Source organism: Coffea eugenioides, chromosome 6 (assembly GCF_003713205.1).
Source record: "Coffea eugenioides isolate CCC68of chromosome 6, Ceug_1.0, whole genome shotgun sequence".
In the NCBI taxonomy this organism is placed as follows: domain Eukaryota; kingdom Viridiplantae; phylum Streptophyta; class Magnoliopsida; order Gentianales; family Rubiaceae; genus Coffea; species Coffea eugenioides.
The window spans coordinates 21,571,151-21,591,094 of record NC_040040.1 but is presented as its reverse complement, the minus strand read 5'-3'; the positions used below and the strand labels follow the sequence as shown (position 1 = coordinate 21,591,094).

General features: G+C 34.6%; 1 protein-coding gene across 2 annotated transcripts; it reads left to right on the top strand.

Moving 5' to 3' along the window:
• Positions 1-10,010: 10,010 nt before the first annotated feature.
• Positions 10,011-19,190, top strand: LOC113772835 (transcription factor-like protein DPB). Of its 2 annotated transcripts, none has more exons than XM_027317314.1 (9): positions 10,011-10,876; positions 11,318-11,391; positions 11,611-11,654; positions 14,169-14,231; positions 14,354-14,500; positions 14,647-14,715; positions 14,859-14,957; positions 18,330-18,400; positions 18,621-19,190. In XM_027317314.1, the coding sequence occupies exons 1-9, from the start codon at positions 10,620-10,622 to the stop codon at positions 18,853-18,855; spliced, it is 1,059 nt and encodes a 352-aa protein (XP_027173115.1). In that variant the 5' UTR covers positions 10,011-10,619; the 3' UTR covers positions 18,856-19,190. The 2 variants fall into 2 exon arrangements, with proteins under 2 accessions (XP_027173115.1, XP_027173114.1); XM_027317313.1 differs by having other exon boundaries at positions 11,312-11,391.
• The last annotated feature ends 754 nt before the right edge of the window (positions 19,191-19,944 follow it).

The window sequence follows — 19,944 nt, the reverse complement described above, 5'->3', positions numbered from 1 at the left end:
CCTGAAGCTTCTCTCTGCTGCTGATAACGGTATTTAGTTCATCATTTTCATTTTCTGCTTTAGATCTGCGACTAGTACCGTTACTTTAAGCTATTTTTGTTTTGCTAATGGTACTTGCTGGCTGTTGTTGCAAGTAGACGAGTAAATCATTTTTGGATGTTTACTTGTACTTGTTTTGAAATTCTTGGGCCATTTTTGTACTACTTGTTTTGATATCTGCAAGACCGATTGTTCTTCCCACAAGAAAGAGAACATGTACAACCTAATTTTTTTTGCCTCGAATCAATTCTATTCCACCCATATTGATTAGTTTGCTAATGTTCTTCTCAACATGTACTAATAATAAGATGTGGGTTCTTGATTATTCCCAAATTACGTGCTGATTCTGACTTTTTTTTTGAAATTTTGCTTTTGGAGATGAAGGCTTCAGTGCAACGGTTCAGTGTTGAAGGGTTTAGAGCTGATTTTGCAGAAGAGGTTCGGTTCCTTAGATCTCTTTTTTATACCTAAATAGTGCAATCTAAAGTAAATTTTGGGTGTTTGATTTGCATTTATCTCTTTTCTGATTTGCATTTACAATAATGGTGTCATGAGTTGTTTTAGTGTTTCTGAATATATCCAAAAAGAAAATCCAAAGTGATTGAATCCTGTTCATTTGGTGTGTCTTGTTTTGCCATTAACAGAGATTAGGGGTTTTTGTTTGGGAGGTGGAGGGGAGAAAGGAAAAAGGAGAAAGTTGCATTTTCTCTTTGAGGAGGCTTGGAAAGAGTTCATAAACGTAAGAATTGCATTACATTTCTCAGCTAGTTCTCTAGTTGTCTTTACCATAATCTGCTACTCCTATGGGTTTAAGTATTTGCTTGTGCCATCAGACACAACTGAAATACAAGAAGTTTGAAGTTGTCACCTGGGTAAAATGTGATATTCTCCATATGGATTGGTTCTTTATGGGCTACTTAATGAATATATATTCTGATTGTCCTGCAGTGCTTGATGGAGAGGACTTCTCAGACTTCAATTGGTGTAAAGAGAATGGGTGAAATGGATCTGACTTCAATTGGTGTGAAGAGAATGGGTGAAATGGATGATGTCCCATTCAAAAATGCAGCTAAAAGAATGTTTCGACAGAAGGAAATAGCCGTGAAAGCTACTGAGCTGTGTTCACAATGGGAGGATCACCTTCAAGATCCCAACTGGCATCCTTTTAAGATCGTGAAGACTGATGATAGTAAAGGTCATAAGGTAAAGATCTGACTTCAGCAATTAAGATTTCTTATGCTACAATGGTATAGATTGATTTCTTAATTTACGGTAACTTTCTTAATTTCTGATGCAGACATTGCTGATCTGAAGAAATTAGAGCAATAATTGAGTCAAAGTTCAGCAGACAGCCTAAGGTATCCATCATCGTCATCTACCAGTGTTTCAGGCCGCAATCAAGCAAATCAAGTACTACGAGTATGTACATATGATTAAAATTCAGTTTACAAGTACAATTAAGAAAATGTAGAAATATTATGATGCAGTGGTCTATTCTTTTATTAGATGGGAACTATGGTTCAATTCAAGAGTTTGTTTAATCCTACAAAAGTTGTAGCAAAAGGATATCTGCATGGTATGAATCCATCTGATGACATTAGAGGACAAGTGTTAGGATCAAATTGGTATGAGATAAATGTACAAGTCATGGTGGAACCTAGTGAGCAGTTGATTAGACCGTATGACTTGTAGCAAACAATCCAAGATGCACTTGAATCACCAATCGCTTGGTCTTTAAATTTGGTATGACATCTCAATTTTGATATCATAATATTCTTTCTTACCATATTTGTTATTGAATTACTATTATTTTTGCGAGAACCCAAAAATTTTCACATTTTCTCAGTATTATTTTATTTATTTGCCTACATTTTATACTTTTCTTGGAAATATTAAAATTTCTATGCATTTTTACAAGCAAGTACAGTTTTAAAATCATTTTTCTAGTATGAGTTAGTGTACGTTAATTTGAAGTGCGCTATAGACGTGGGACCTGTTAGTGCGATATAATTTTGGTGACTAAGTGATTTTTGTGCTAAGTGTTATTATTATACAAGGTGCTAGAGGTTAATTAGAGGTTTGTTATATGATGTAACCATTGGAAGCCAAAGGATTAGAGAAAACACTAGAAGTGCCAAGTGTTGCAAACCCATTGGAGGTTGGATTTTGACCTAACTTTCACCTTTACTAAAAACCAATTTTTGACCCAATTTTCTTCCATTTTTCTTAGTCTTGGCCGACCCATTTGAGGAGCAAAACAAGAAAGAAAATTTCTTCATTTTCTATCCTCAATTCTTGCTCAAATCTTGAGTTTCAACCACCCAAATCACAAACAACACCATACAAGTGCTCAACTATGAAGTTTAAAGGTTTTGGTGGAGTTGTTTTGGAGGAGGAAAGTCTAAGCTACCATTTTTCTTGAGTTTCCAAGGTATTTTGTCAAGAACTTCCTCTTTACTTCAATTAATTGCTAATTAGTGGTTTAAAGTTGTAGTTTTGGGTAGGTTATGAGCATATTTCATAGTTGGAAATAGTATTATAGAAATTTCAGTTTTAGGGTTTTTCACCTCTCCTGTTCTGACCGGTTTTGTTTGACTAGGTTAGAGGCCGAATTAGATTTAGCACAAAACATGAAAGTTGTAGAGAATAATGTTTTATAGTTGCCTACAAAATTACAACTCAATCGGAGTAACGTAGCCTATGAAAAGACTAAAATACCCTGACTGCCCTAAGTGAATCCTGTGATCCGTTTTGGATATTTCACCAATCTGGTCGTGTCTTTTCACCATGATATGTATTGAACTAGTATTTAGCCAAAACATGAAAATTGTAGTACTATGTCTTAGCTTTCCAACGCCCCTAAGAACGCCTTAATCCGACTTCAGTAGCTTGAATTATGGCCATTTGAATGTAGAGCAGTTAACTAGCCTGTTGGTAGGAATCCGATTCTGTAAATTGGGAATATGACCTGGATACACTAGAAACTGGACTAAGTGGTCTTCATCAAAATTGTAACCCTCTGTCTTAGCTTCGAAACGGTATAAATTGCACCCCAATCCGATAAGTGTAACCTAGGTTGTGTCCGTTACGCAAAACAACGTCAAATCTGTCTTTTGTTTCTTGACTCAACCTTCATTTCCGCACATGTTCCTAGCTTGATTTTGTACTTGTATGACTTGGAGCCTATGGAATGGCTATTGAAATGAGATGATTTTGTGCGTGACTTTAGGATTGATTGAGGAAAAGAATGAAACCATAAATGACTGAAAAATAGGTAAATACAAAGGGCGTGCTGCCCAAATTTACGCTCGAGAACTAGGTCGATATACTTGCGACTTGAGTAAGGTTTGAGAGCGAATACCACGTGAACCATCTAGGGTATTTACGTCTTCTTTTATCGAGGTATATAAGTTAGAATTCGGTCGAAACTTGTACCCTTGGAAAAATGAAATTTTCGACTAATAGAAATACGTTTTCTTTGTCACTTCGACCCAAATGGAGATTTTAAAGTTTTATGAGTGAGCATAAGTTTTACAAATATTTTACTTATGTTCTTTGATTTAAATGTACTCTTTTCACTACCAAAATCATATTTATACTTTGTACTAGTACGTATTCGAATTTTCTTTGAATCACTTAAATCTTTGGTGATTGAACCATAATGTGTTCTTTTGATTATATTAGGGTTCCTTGGTGATTGAGGGTGTTATCCGGAAGGATATTTTGGACGTTATTTTACGTAAATAAGTGAGTGTTCCTTGTTTGTTATATTTTCATTGACTATGTGGCTTGTTCTTGATTATATGACTTATTATGAACGAATGATAACATGTTAAATATTTTCAATGATTGCTTAAAATGAGTTTTCTAGGCGAGTGTGTACTTTATCGCACTCGACCTAAATGAATGTGAAATTTTCAATGATTAAATAATTAAATGCTAGTTGCGCATAAATGTAAGCCGTTTGGCTGAACTGGGCCCTTGCCCTTCGTTGCCGGTCGACTCGAGCCAGAAGCGGACTCGGTCAGGCAATTTGGTGACCCTGGGTGAACGTTTGGTATACTCGAGTATTACCTTGTAGTCTAGTGGAGCCTGACCAACGTCCAGGAGGGGGTAAAATGAAATGAATGAACGAATGTCAATGTAAATGAAGGGTTTTGCTTATCAAAATGCATTTTCAAACGAATGGAGGAATAAGGACATAAAAGGAGAATGAATGAATGAGTGAATGGCTCCATGTGAGCACGTATCCTTTTAATGAATGTTATTATTGCTTTATATTGTCATGTTTCTGGAATTACTTGCTATCTATGATTAATGCATTGAACTCATTATTTGTTTATATGTCTGGAACTTCACTGGGCTTTTAACTCATTCCGTTAGTTTTGTTTTCCTTACAGGGGATGCGAGCAAGGGCGAGAGACTTGTATAGAATAGCATAGCCTAGTCCTTTCGAAATTATCTTTTGCAATTGTACTCACTCTAGTGCTTGGTTAGGGTTGGAAGTATTGGAAACCTAAAGCTTTTGTACATTTGGGATTGTATTACTTTTGAGATAGAAATGAATGTAAGTAAGCGTTTCAAATTTGGAAATTGGTTTTGTTTTACTTTTCCTCAAGATTTTGTCTTATTTTATCTGAATAGAGTGATCGAATCCTGGCGAGAGTTGGGCAGGCGGTCCGCCGAACCCTTTGGTTCGCCTTAGGGAAAGGTGGGGCTGTCACAATTTTTCTTGAAATCATAAATTGCATTTTAATGTATGCATGTTTGTATTTATACAGGTTGCAGTAAATTTTGAAGGCTAGAAGGATATGGATGGGTGTCAGCTACCTGTCGACTCTTACTAGAAGTTCTTATAGATTTAGTGTTGATTCTCTCATTTAGTTTCTTTTGTTTATTAGATGGCAATGCTTTTCATGTTAGTTTGTAGTTCTTTTGAACCCTTTCACTTGTTTACTTTTGTTGTTGAAGGATATTTGAGCATTGACTTTTGCTTTTAAATTACTACATGCATTCTGTTCTTTGGGATAATTTTACAAGTCCTTTGGGTATCTGATTGTCTGAATGTATAGCAGGGAGCACAACCAGGTTTCTTCTTTATTTAAAAAAAAAGAAAAAAAAACTCCTGACAGTTAAAAGTGTCAGTATAGTTCAACAGTTTTGACAATATCCTGACACTTTCGATTGTCAATAAAAAGGATTTTTGTCGGCAGATGGGATGTTATAATAGTATAGTTTTCCTGACACATTTGAATGCTACAAGCCTATCCCCACATTGGAAGGAACAACACTCGTCCGAGGTGTGAGGAAAGGTAAAGTATCAGTTTATATTATTTATACTGACACCTTTAAATGCCGTTAAAGGTCATTTTTGTTGTAGTGACTAAAGATTTAGATGTGTCTTATACTAGATGATTTAAAATTTTGAAACTTTGATTAGATTGAACAACATTTTCTTTTTTGGACTATATATTTCCTTACTTTTTCTTTCTACGTCTTATTCCATAACATAGTTTTAAACAAATGTTAAAATAAGGTATGAGCTTAATAATGATCTACAAGTAGTCTCATTGGTATATAGGACAAGTTTTTCAATATTGAAATAAATATTAACTTTGTTAATAATATAATTCACTTCAAGTTTATAGTTTTAAAATGTACTGCTATATTTAAAAAAGGTCTAGTATATTGTTTGAAAATCAACTATTGTATTTAGAATAGTTATATAACTTTACAAGCAAAACATACCATTTTATTAGAATGTCTAATTTTTTAATAAAAAATCGCATTTCTTTTGGATAGGTGTCTTGTACTAAATTGCACTATATTTTAGGTATTCCCTTATTTTTCTTGTTTTGCCTCAACTACCATCATGTACTTTCAGACAAATATTACAATAGAGAAAGAAGTTGACGATCATCAACAATCAATAAGGCAAGTTAAATTGGAACTAATTTTCGTCACAAATGCAAGTGTTGCTACATAGGACAAGTTTTTGAATTTTGAAATTAATATTCACTTGGCTAATGATATAAAATTCACTTCAAGTTCATAATTCTTGATATTTAAGAACGCATTCCTTCGATGCGTTTTTCACCCTTTGGGGAGAGACTCAAAAATCGCCACCCTTTAGAAAGTTAGTTTAAAAACTCTCTTTTTTTGGGAATTTACTCCTTATTAATACAGCCACTATATTTATTTTCTAGTATTAATTTTTGTTATGGTTTATGATTTTCTTATATTTTATCAAAAAAGTTAATAACTATTGTAGTTACAATTATGGAGATGTTAATTTGTCGTATGTGTAATTCTTTTGTTTTATAAGAATTGTTATATCATGGGTAAATTTGAAATTTAATTGCATTTAATTTCGAAACACTCATCAAACCAAACTAGATATTGGAATGAAAAATATGTTGCATTTATACCCCCTGAACTTGCTTGATCCTTAATGCCTATGCCCCTCCCTTGTGAATACTAATTGTCAAGCAAGATTAGGGCAAAATTGGAAGAAATTTCTTATCTCACTTCTACAAATAATTTTTTAATGGGACATCAAGCCTCGGCGGAGGTTTCTGCAACGAATTGTTCCTGTTCAGGGGTGCTGAATGCCATTTCTAAATCTAGAGGGGAGGTCAGTACAAGTGTCAGAAACCTCAGGGGAGGTTTCTGCAATTATCCCTTATTGCAATATAGAATACATGTGAAATGAAATCACTAATATCCATAAGAAGACATTCATGCATCAAACACTATCGTTACAAGTGGGCTGTCATGTTGGTTAAATATTAGTTGCAATTATTATGCTATTAGGGATTAGGAAATTAGTTAAAATGATTAAAATGTATATTAAGTGATTGATGCCTCATTGGCATTTCACAGTTTTCAAGTTCGAAAGGGATGCATTTTGATCTTGTCTTATTTCTTTTTGCTAAGGCATAAGACAATTTAAATGAAGTTTTCATTAATTAAATTTTCATTAAATTGTAAATGAATAGCATTAAACTAATATACCCAATAGAAATATTTAAAGTTGTTTTTGACATATTAGTGCTTAAAAAAGGTTGGCTTTCAAATTCTTTGTAAATTAATATATAAAGATAATATAATTCACAAGAATATCTTAAAAAAGGTTGGCTTTCAAATTCTTTGTAAATTAATATATAAAGATAATATAATTCACAAGACTATCTTAAGATGGATCCTTAAAGGATCATTGAAATTGCTTGATCATTGGTCGAGCGATTCAATTAATTGGAAATAAAAAAAGTAACTACACTTTCCATCATATTAGCTAATCATGCTTTTACAAAGATAATAAATATATAAATCTTTGACAAGGCGCATTGAATAATTTTAAGTATGATATGAATATTTATTTAAAGTGGAATTTAAAGAGGTAACTCTATTTTTCATTTGTTTTAAAAAAATTGAAAGAAAAAATATGTCATATGGTGGTATATACATATAACACAAATAAAATAAGGATACATCATAACGAACAGAGGCAACCATTCTATTTCTAGTAATTCATTAGGTGTTATGATTTCCAAGCCATATTAAACAATTACTAGTAAAGCGAAGAAAGGTAAGCCATGTATGGGTTTCTAGATTTTTTTAGTTGAAAAAATTAGTTTTGAGTTAAACAACTCAAAACATCTTAATCCAAAACCAAAACGTATATTTATCAAATAATTTCACAAAATCTTTTTGCTAGATATAGGACTTGACTAAATAAATACCAATGTTTTAAAACTTTCAAATCTCAAAGGGCATTTTTTATTTTAACAATTCAAAATGTCACAATCAAGTTCCATTGACAAAAAGCAAAAAGTGCATCTACGTAGATATTTGAAGATAGTTTTTCAAAAACATTTGCAGCTGGATTGGTTATATATTGGTCAAGTAAATTGATATTATAGATTATTTTTCAAAATTTGAAAGGTTAGAAATATATAATATACACACCTAAATTTTAATGTGTATGGTAAAGTTCTTCAAGTATTTTACGATACACAATAGAATAGAGAAAAATATAGAAAAAGAAAGGATAAGATAGGAGGAGAAGGGAGAGAGGAAAGAGCTGCTCGAGAACGGACGGTAAGGGAGGAACAATAGGAAAGTGGTGGATAGGGAGGGAAGAATAAAGAGAGGGAAACGAGAGGTGATGGGAGAAAGGAGGAGTGGGTAAAAGAGAAGCAAAGTTGGAGGGAGGCAACAATGAAGGGTGGTTGATGATAAAAAGGGTGTTGGATGTGTGAGTTTTTCTTTTTCCTTCATAATTATTTATAAATTTTATGTATTTATTTACTGTATATTAGTATTTTAGAAATGCATGTTTTGTGAAAGAAAAATTTATCAAACAGAGTCATAGATACTTCTCGTAGTAATAATATGCGGTACAAAAACTATTATGCATAATACAATAACGGCTTATAAGTAAGTTTTTGATAATATACATATTGTTCATTTTAAATGCAACTTGCCTCTTTTTTTTTGGGAAAATGGTCAAATTCATCCCTAAACTTTTTACTAGGGCTGATTTATTCCCTAATTTTTATTTCTGGCCAATTTGATACGTGAATATATGTTGTGGTTCTCATTAAGGACTTTTGCGGCGGTGCCACCACGTAAAGCACTCGAACCTCTAATTGAATAGCTAAATAGGGGTATTTTGGGAACTTCAAGTATGGATGTTGATAAAACCAAGTAAATCAGAAAAAATCATTAGTTTTTGGGGTATTTTAATATTTAAAACTTTTTTGAGATATTTTTAAAACTTTTACTTTAATTTCTTTCCTTTTCCCCTACCTTATCTCTCCCCCATCCCTACCATCGTCACCACTTTCCTCTCCGCCACCGCTACTACCCCCACCTATTCCCTCTTCTCTTTGTCTACTATTGTCCTCCTATCCCCTTGCTAATGCTGCATCTCTTGATCTCATTCCATCAAAGAAAAGTCCAAAAGATAAAAAGCCAAAGTTCCCAAATTAAAGGAAGAGAGAAAAGCTTTCCAAATCAGATCTTGCAAAAAAAAATCCTAGATTCAAGGAAGAGAGAAAAGCTTTCCATTCGAGCTCACTTCATAGGATAGGATTTTTATTCCAAAACTAGATCTTGCAATTCAAATAATTAAAAAGGTGATTGCATAAGAACATTTTGAAAGACCCAAGTTCAATATTAGAAGTCTTTGGCTTTTCCCCTCAGTTCGGTAAACTCTTTCTCAATTTCAACGTAGTGGGATTTGTTGTTTATAGTATACTTCCAGTTATCTTTCTCATTACTAGATTTCTTGAACGTCATCAAGATTTATCATTTTCTCGGGCAATTGTCCTTCAAAAGAAAATTTTACTACTACTGCACTTCGCTTCTCATGTCCCAAGAGAGAGGTGGGTGACGGGCTATAGAGTTCGGTGATGGAGAAAGAAGATAATTCAAAAATACCAAAATACCCTTATTTGTTTGGTCTATCAGGAACTAAATCAATGTTCTGTGGTGGTGCTGTCACGGAAGTCCTTAATTAGAGCCACAATATAAGTTCACGTATCAAATTAGCCAGAAATAAAAATTTGGGACTAAATCAGCACTAGAAAAAAGTTTAGGGATGAATTTGGTCATTTTCCTTTTTTTTTACACCTATTAACTTGATAGAAGAAGTCCAATCAATTTTCTTGTAATTTTTTCTCGCTTATTTGTTATATCATATAGTATAATCTAGTGCTCTTTTTCAACTTTACCTTTTCTTTTTTCAACCTTGCAAAAGACACGAAGAGAGAAAAGAAAATGGATAAGAAAGAAAAGATAAAGGACAAATACAGTAAAGAGAAAGAAAATGGATAAGCAAGAAAAGATAAAAGACAAATACAGTTAAGAGACAGAAAAGAATCTCCCAAAAAACAAAAGAAAAAGAAAAAAAGGAGAATAAATATGAAAAAATAATACAAACCCTCGACAGTCCTTTTTCCCTCCTTCTCCCTCCTTTACCGTCTAACAAGACTAAAGAAACCAACAAAGAACGCCAATTCACCAACGGCCTTTGCCTCAGCACCATTCCACTGCTTGTTTTCTTGTGGCAAAAATCCCTCTTCCCACAATCCTCCCGGCGCCAAAGAAACCGCTACTTGACAAATCTTTATTAGTAGTATTATTAGGGAGATTTTTGGTTAGAATTCCACATTTATCCTGATAATATCAGGATTTTGGATTTTTCCCCCCAAAACCCCAGTACTATTTTTTTTTGTTATATTCTTCATCTCGTTGAGTCCTATAACTGCAAAATTATATAGTTTTCTTCAAAACCCACGATTTTCTTGTTTGGGTTTCATCTGGGCCGCCATTAAAATTTGGGATTTTTTCCAGTTGATTTTTGGTCTTTTTTTACCTTGGCTTGCTGAATAACAGACCTTGCTGATTTCTCTCGTGGGGTTGGGTCTGATTCTGGATTTTTGGCGGGGCTTTGTTTTTACCGTGTAAAATATGATCCGGATGTGGATTTTTGTTGAGACCTAGAATCTTGTTGCTTGTGTTTTTAATTTGGAGTTTGGTTGATTTTGGAGCCATTTATTGGATGATTAGTGCAAATGGTGAATAATAATCAAGAAGATGGAGAGAGGAACCATTCAGCCCTGTCTAGAGGTGGGAATGGGGGAGGGGGTGGAGCCACCAGATCATGGGGCACCACAGTTTCTGGCCAGTCTGTCTCGACAAGTGGCAGTGTAGGATCCCCCTCTAGCAGGAGTGAGGCGGCAATGGCTACTCCGGCCAGTGAGGGCACTTTCCTTAAGTTAAACAACCTTGATATTCAAGGTGATGATGCTGGATCTCAGGGGACGGCTGGGTAACCCTTTTGACTCTCTGTTCTTATTAAAATTTATTGTTGTTTTTGAATGCTTAATTTTCTGAACTGGTTTGTGATGGTGTGGTAGCATCCCTTTGTTGACTTTGAGTTAGTGAAATTGGTGATGAACCATTGTGGAAATTGTTGATGAGCTTTTGGACTAAACAGCATAGTTGTTTTTCCAACAATTGTGCCCTGATATGCTCGTATTGTGGATTATGACTTTGAAAAAGTAGTTGTTCTTCTCTTCTAAATTAGAAGGGAAGAAAGAATCTGAGTAATGAATGAATGTTTTATACAGGCCACTAAATATGCTGGAAGTTTTAGGTGTTGGCTTGTTTTAGATAGTAAATAATATTCTGTTGCTTACTGTTTTGGCTGCAACTTTGTTAGTTTTGAATGCAAACCGTTGCTCATGCTCAGCTTATGAATCAGTAACAGGAAGAAGAAAAGAGGTCAACGTGCAGTTGGAGGGGATAAGTCTGGTAGAGGGCTTCGACAGTTTAGCATGAAAGGTTTCTATCTCTTATGACCCTTTCTTTTGAATCTCACTATTTCATAGGATGCAGTCATTTTCTTTAGCTATTGATAGGCATATAGATCATACAAATGCTTATTCGTCATAGTTGTCAAATAATTTCAAAATGTGGCTCTTTGGAGATCTCTATTTCTGGCTTAGCTTTTTGAATTCGGGTCTAATTTTCACTAGTGTTTCTTCTGTCCCTTTTGTCTAGTTTGTGAGAAAGTAGAAAGCAAAGGGAGAACTACTTACAATGAGGTCAGTTGCCTTCTATTTTACAATGCTTTATAGCTTAATATTTCAGTCTGAGTTCATGAATTTTGGTAGTTTAGTTGATCATTATGTATCTTGCATGTGTATTGAGAACATTTATGGACATTAGCTGTCATTCTTTTGTTGTTACCATTTAGTCAGTGAGTTTATGAAACTTATGATTTGTTTTGCAAATGTTTATGTTCTTTTACTTTGAATTGAGTTAAATGGTCATGCAGACTTGTCTTATTTTAGAACTGCATATTATCGATTTTGGTAAGGCTAGGAAATGTGGACCCACAATGAAGTTTAGTTCTTTCAGTCAAACAGGCGAGTATATTTTATTCAAAGTAGCCTTATTTCTGAATAAAAGCTAAAATTGTGATTAACAATTTTCATGAATTTGGGACCCAAATAAAAAGCTTTGGCAAATTCATTCATTGCTTCTGTAGATCTATTCTCTGACTTTAGGCTTATTTTTTACACTCTTGTTTCATGTTCTCTTTGTATCTTTTCATGCCTAGCCAAATGGCTTTATCTTTGAGAACGATATACTCGTAGGCTAGAAGTTATATTTCATAGCACCAAGAGAGTTTTTAATGACAGATTATTGCTTTATTTTCTTTCAGTTGTTTGTGCTTCCTTCTATATTTGGTGTTCTTGTAATTTGTAGAAAAGTGGTCTTGAAAGCTAATCTTGATAATAGCCGAAAGTTTGGCTATTTTTTAGGAATATTAGAAATCTGGTGCTCTGAATTGAATGCTAGAATTTTGAAACTGAAGCCATGATGTTCTCTGAAGTGCTGTAGAAGGATCTTGATGTGTCATATAAGCTTAGTTTTTCGGAAACTTCTGATTTGCTAAAGAACCCTTGTTAAAAGTGAAATACTCCTATCTTGGAAATGAGCACTAGAATTTTGAAATCTGTGTTCTGAATCGAACAGTAGAACTTTGAAAGTGAAATTCTGATTTTGGCCAAAGTGCAATGGAAGGATTTTGATTTATGATAAAACTTTAGTTTCAAGAAAAATCTCAAGAAATCTTTGAATTGGGGCTATTTATTAGAAGCTTCTGATTGCAAGAAAGAACCCTTTTTAAAAGTTAAAAGTAAACTGCACTTGTTTTACTGTAATTAACTTCAAGTGGTTAAACTTAAATGATACTTAATAAGAGGAAAATCATAAACCAACCAAAAAGGAATAGCAATTTTAAGTTAAAAAACTAACTCAATTACTGTAATTCCTTATAATTCGCACTACAGTATCCCTTGAGTGCTGCATGTGAAGAGAAACTTCTTCAGATAGACATTCTCCTGCATCTAATTATGTTCTTTTAACCTAAGAACATTAGCTTGTTTGCTTTTTGCATGAGTAATGTGGAAATTTTCATCATATTCGCGACAATAGTAGGTGGCAGAAACCTTTAGGGTAAAATATAAAAAAAACTCCTTGTGGTTTGCCAAATGTTCAATTTAATTTCCTCTAACTTGGAAACCTACACTATAACTCCTTGTGGTTTCAACTAAATTGAAAATTGGACAGAAAGCATCCAATCTAACGGTTGTACATGAAATGTCAATATTGCCCCTGTATTAATGAACTCCTTGTGATTTGTCGAATGTTCAATTTAACTCTCTTTGGTTTGAAAAACTACACTATATCTCCCTACGGTTTTGACTAAATTGAAAATTGAATGGAAATCATTCCACATATAGCAGGGGCAATATTTGATATTTCATGCTTAACTGTTAGATTGAATGTTTTCCGTCCAATTCTCAATTCAGTCGAAACTGCAGGGAGGTATAGTGTAGGTTTCCAAACCAAAGGGAGTTAAATTGAATATTCGCCAAATCACAGGGAGTTTTTTGTTATTTTACCCAAACCTTTATGATTTGCAAAGAATGTTAATTGTTTGGAGCCACAGAAATAAGGGTCTTTACTGTCTTAAAGGAAAGGCTAAGAAGGTGTTGCTTTAGCTTTTGTTATCTGAGCAACTATAAAAGTACACACTTGAAAAAGTGGCTAAAGAAATTGAAATTCTAATTTCATTGTAAAAGATTTAAAAAGCAAAAGCTGTTTCTAGAGGCATTACTATTTTTTTTTTTTGCTTTATATCGTTCTGTATATGAGTCAAAATCAAACAATAACTCTGTAAGTAGCTTGCAGCTTAATAAATTCTAGAATCATCTGATTTTCTTCATCTGTAGAAGTTAAATAATAGAAATAGGACAGTTGAAATTGTGTTCTTTTCTTTGATATGCAAAAGAATAACATCTCATGTGAGGTTGTGAATGAAATCTTAATCTTTCCTGTGGATATTTTAAACTTTTGAGATTGGTGGGATTTATTGTTTTTTGGGCTCTCAAACTAAGTTTAAGTTCTGCCTGTAGAATTATAAACCACGTTCGCTTGAAATGATTTTATTGGGCTCTTTTTTATAATTCTGCTATTTCAGCCAGAAATTGCTTGCCTAATATATATATATATATATATATATATATATATATATCTTTGCCCTCCAGGTTGCAGATGAACTAGTGGCTGAATTTGCAGATCCCAACAATACTATTTCATCTCCAGACCAGGTTTGTCTACTTTTTTCTGGTCCGTTTATTTTTTCAATTTTGGAAACTTTTATCTGTTATTACAGATGACAATTGGTTAAGGTTTCTAATGTGTTTTTTAACTTGTCTTCACATGTGTACAGCAACAATATGATGAAAAAAATATACGACGAAGAGTGTACGATGCTCTGAATGTCCTTATGGCAATGGATATAATTTCAAAAGATAAAAAGGAAATACAGTGGAAGGGTCTACCACGTACTAGTTTGAATGATATTGAAGAGCTAAAGGTTTGATTTTAATTGCATACTTTTCATTGTACTTGTTCTCAGTTGCTAGTTTTTTTTGCTTTTTTTTTTCTGAGACCTTATATGGCAGGGAGATATTCTTTCTCTATACATGCTGATATAAACTAATCAAAAGGTTACAATTGCAGAATGAGCGACTTGGATTAAGGAACAGGATTGAGAAGAAAGCAGCCTATTTGGAAGAACTGGAGGAACAAGTACGAATTACCTGTCTGAGCATCATTTTTATCAGTTTCTTGGATTTTTCGAGCAGTTGTTTAGTATCATCTAATGGTGATTACCTTTTTGGATTCACTTGTGACTAGTGTGTCTTTCTGCTTTTACTCTTTCACCTGTGAAGTACGTAGGTCTTCAGAATCTCATACAACGCAACGAACAATTGTATGGGTCAGGAAATGCTCCCAGTGGTGGTGTCGCGTTACCTTTTATACTGGTCCAGGTACACATACCTGACTATCACTTTACTGTTGATGAGGGTCTCACAAAAGGATTAGTCAATTGTGCATTTGGATGACCATCTCTCTCTCCCCTCCCCCCCCGGGCCGTGGCCGTATCAGGAAAAGTTGCTAGTTAACTTGTTCCTTTTTAAATGTTGAGTGTTTTAACTAGACTGAATGTCTAAACTTGCATTCAAGTATATAGTGCTCAAATACACTACTCATGTGTCTCCTAATGGTAGGTTTTGGGTGCAAATTTGTTTGTTTTTCAAGTATAAGTTGCTTTTCCAATAAAGGTCAGTAATGGGAATTAGCTGCTTTAGATTATCTGACATTTGGTGTTTCATGTGAAGCCCAAAAGATGAGATACTAAAAGGTGTTCTTTTAGCATTTTCCAAACTTATTGGCAAAAGAAATATATGAACCTCCCTCCTCCGCAGTTCTCCTGTAGAAGTACAACTTTGTTGAAAAGGGCATCAAGGCACTGGCAAGCCTGTACTCATGGTCAGTGACTTAAAAAACCAAATTTCCGGAAAAGAAAAAGGAAAAACGGAACTATTCATCTTACTGTAAGTATGTAGGAGTCTTTGGTGGAGTTCTCTTAAAGATTATTGTTGATGAAGATATTCTCATCGCTATAGTTTTGAAATGGTTCAAGTTCTTTGACTCTGCCAAAAAGTAAATGCACAGAGGGTTATCGTCTAGAATTGCAGCTGCTTCATTACCTGTACAATCTCAGCTGAATTAAGAATTTCTTACTGGTTCTGATATTGCTGCTGTGTATCTCATTTCTCAGATGCTGAAAGTGAATTCCAAATGCTTCATGCAGTTGACAATCAAAAGAAGATTCCTTGCATCTCTATACTCTTTGATACACTCAATGGGAAATTGCATGAATCTCCCTTCTCTTTTTTCAAATTATCATCTTTAGGATGCTTTTCTGAGTAGCCTCCCCTAAGCAGAAAATGCAACTTCTTTTGGTGCATAAGTTATACATATCTGCTTCTAAAGAAATTTATATCTAAAGTGACATACTTCTAGTGGATGACTACCAACTTTTATAACAAAATAGACAGAAGGCAACTTTAATGTTGCTTCAACCTTTGTAGCTTCCATCTTTTCATTGGACTCGTAAAGGTTATAGAAATATCTAATTAATTTACATTCTCTGGTCTGTAACTATTTAAGACTGGTTGCCACACCAACCGGTAATGTTAATGCTCACAAAATTAATCTACATAACTCATATTCCTTGCACTCCTAAATGAAGATAAGTGTCTTTTAGAGCTTTATCACGACTTGATGTCCTTGCAAAATGTAATTCTGCCATTCTCAAAGCCAGTGCTATTTCTCAAACCACCAAGTTTTTCTGATGCCATTGCACTATAGCTACATAAGAACTCAAACCTCATCTGCCTATCTGCTTAACCTCCACAAGTGCTTGCTGCTATTTAATTTTTCTCCGAAACTCTCAGTTTCTTGAAAATTTTCCCTAAAGACTTCCATTGAAGTGCTATCTTAAACTACTTCAAATTCTTCGCACCTAGCATCAGTAGTTGTTGATATCAGATCCCATTTGCCTAAGTGCCTTTTTCAATGATCTACCCCTCTAGGGAGTTGCTTTTAGTTTTCAATTAGTTCCAATGGGACTTCAATGAAGAGCAAACAAGTGTGTAAGAAGTTTAGCTTTCATTAGTATAATATTCTTCTTTTGGTAGGAGTAACTGTAATTTTAGTCCTTCATGATAGTCAAGGTGCTAGTCTTGTCCTATTGTTTCTGCCAAATCTCCTACCTCTTTCTTCATGCTTTCCCCTAAACTGAGCTCCCGGCACTCAAATTCTTTATCGCAAGTTTCTTGCAAAAGTAAATACCTTATTCTTCCTAACAATTGCAAGAGACCTAACATAGTTTGAAGATATAGCAGAATGGACTTGCTTTCACCTATCTTCTGTTAGAATTGCAAAAAAATACATGCCTTTATTAAATAAAAGGCGGATGATTTCCAACTTGTAGTTGAGCACCGCTGCCTGTTTCTGCTTTCTGAATCGTCCTTTCTAAAGTAAAGAGCAAGGAAGAGAGTGTTTACTGTCTCGATACCATATGAAAAGCCATTTGTTAAGATAGAGAATTTTTGGGAGGACACCAAAAACACTATCATTTCACCAAGTTGGTATGAAAGCCCATCTTTTGACCGAGTCAAGAAGGATGCCCCAGCTTTCATGGTAATAAGCCTGCTTTTTTTCTTGTGATTTCTTTTTTTAGCGTCACTCTTCCAAGGACCAACCTCCCTCCCTTCCTGATCCTTGTGTCAACATCCATTTGTAAATTTTAAGACTTGCTTTCATTCAAAAGTGCACGATGTCTTTGTGATTTTAATCTGGAGAATTATCTGTCTCAAAGCTAACAGGTTGACAATAGTATTTTGAAATGACTGCATCAGGTTGATGGACCTATGCCCCATGTTTCTTTGTGTTGCATTAATGTCCTATTTTGGAGATGGGCAAAGATGGCAGTAAGGCACTTGGCAAACATCTCATGGTAGTTAAAGTACCCATTTAGGTCCATAACGTCTTCCTTTTCCACCTAAATAGCATTTCTGCCAGAAGATCATTGTGTCACCACCTTGAGGCGCTTTACCATCATTACAGAGTTCAAGGGCTTTAATCACTTGATCTCCTTTAAAAGTTCTAACTAAACAATTAATACTCTGAGCCACGAGGATGAATGGCCTTACCTGTATTCAAACTTCATCATAATTACCCTCTTTTTCTGTCCTCTATAGGCTGCAACTGGTGAGATGTTTTTCAGGGTAGAGCACAACAAATGACACAATAGTAGCTCTGACAGATTTACATAAAGATAAAATTGTGGTTGGTTGGTCTGAAGTGTTCAAGCTGAGGATGGCGATAGTCTGGAAGAGAAGTCCTTGAGATCTGAGAAGTATTGTGGCACAAGCTTATGTTTGCTTTTCAGTTAGTTTTAACTAAATTATAAAAATTTTGAGAGTTTCCAGATAAATAATGAATGTGATCAACTGATGCCAGTGGTTGATCAAAGAATTTTATCATGTTATCCCAAATCATACGCTAAGCAATGGAAGGTATATCAAGGCTTCGAAAAGAGCTAGTCCTCCACTGAAATCTCCTGCTTGTTTGAAAGGTTTAATGTGATTACCTCAGTGCATTTTAGTGTGCGTAATGATTCCCACTGGACAATTGCAAATGTTGATTAGAGCTCATAGTAATGATTCCTATTGGACGGCTACGAATGTTTATTAGAGTTCATAGATTCAGGACACTTACAACTCCTCTATGTTTTTATTTGACAAAACTTCTAACATTGCCGTGGTTTTCTTCTCTTTGTGAAATTTTAGACTCGTCCTCATGCCACGGTTGAGGTGGAAATATCAGAAGATATGCAGCTGGTGCATTTTGATTTCAATAGGTAAGCATATTTATGACAATTTTAGGTTATGAAAGTGTGAGTAAAGCATGTATGAGGCCTTCATAAATTACTCATGCATGAGAGATTTGCTGGTTATAAATGCTGTTTGTGATGTAAATATGCATACATGCTAAATACAATAGTGCAACGGTTCTGATAGGCAATCCAGTACCTTCTGAAGTTCATAATCGCTTTATTTTGTCTGATCTATTAATTGCAGCACTCCTTTTGAGCTACATGATGATAATTATGTTCTCAAAGCAATGAAATTTTGTGAGAGGCCACAGAGTGACAATGTGCCACAAAATGTTTCTGCTGATGGAGGTGAAAGTTCCATGGCCAATGTGTTCCAGCCTCAAGTCCATCAACCTTCGATACCAAGCATACCAGCTAGGCCTCCCACCTCTCCTCCCCTTCCTGGAATACTCAAGGCGCGTGTCAAACATGAGCATTAGTTGGCACTTTCAGCACTGCCATGTCTCTTCACATCTGTATATTGTGTAGCATATTTAGGCAGAACTGGGTGGGCTTTTTGTGTCCTACATAACCTCCTACTGTTTTGGCTCCACAAAATGAAGAGAAGTAGCAAACTGTTGTTTCTTATTATAATTAACTGTTCAAGGTTGTAGCTGTGGAATCAGGCATAGGCATTTGTAATTGTTTCGTGGTACTTTATAGTTTATTTGGCATCTAGCGTAATAGGAAATCAAATCAATGCTGGATCGTTTATAGTTTATTTTTTTGAGGTGCAGAAGAATTATTGAATCAACTTTTGAAGTTTGGCCGTCCATCCTGCTGCCATTTTTTTTTTTTTTTTTCAAAATACTCCATTATCTTGTAGTTTTAACTGTGCCATACTGCATTAATTTCAAATTGAATCACTTGTCTTCTGGCAATTATCCAGAGCTCAAAGGCTTCATCAACTCCATTATCAGGAAATGTTTGATTGATCATCTGCTAATCATTGAGTCATCAAGTTATCTTGTCAAAGTAGTTAACCTTTTTCTTTTAATTTCACACTTAAAGAGGGGATAGGGCAAATCATTGTGTAGGCCTGTTTGATCATCACTTGAGAATCCCTGGTGATTAATCATTTAAAGGAAGCGATAAAAGTAGTAACTGTCTAGCAATTCTTGTTTGTCACTGCCCTTTGAAATGAAGCTTCATAATTAACTTTCTAGCATCTCTCTCTCCTTCTCTCTCTCTCCATTGACACGATAATTTTATATTATTATTACTCCTATTTCTACTCTACGTTTAAGAGTAAGGAATAGATTCAAAGGAATCAATAGAAAACTAAAAAGAATTGAACTGTTATCAGATTAAACGGATGTTTTGTGCACTCTTTAGCTAAAATTTTCGAAAAACACTTGATTGAAAACACAAGTCGGAGATTTGATCTTTCAACTAACACCAAAACCAAAGAGGCAGGAGGAGGGCCAGAGTGACTCTGGCCTGAGTGGTTCGGCATCCCTATGTCTCACTGACCCACAAAGTTATCTTGTTATTTTTCATTGCTGTCATATAGGCCAATTAGGTATGAG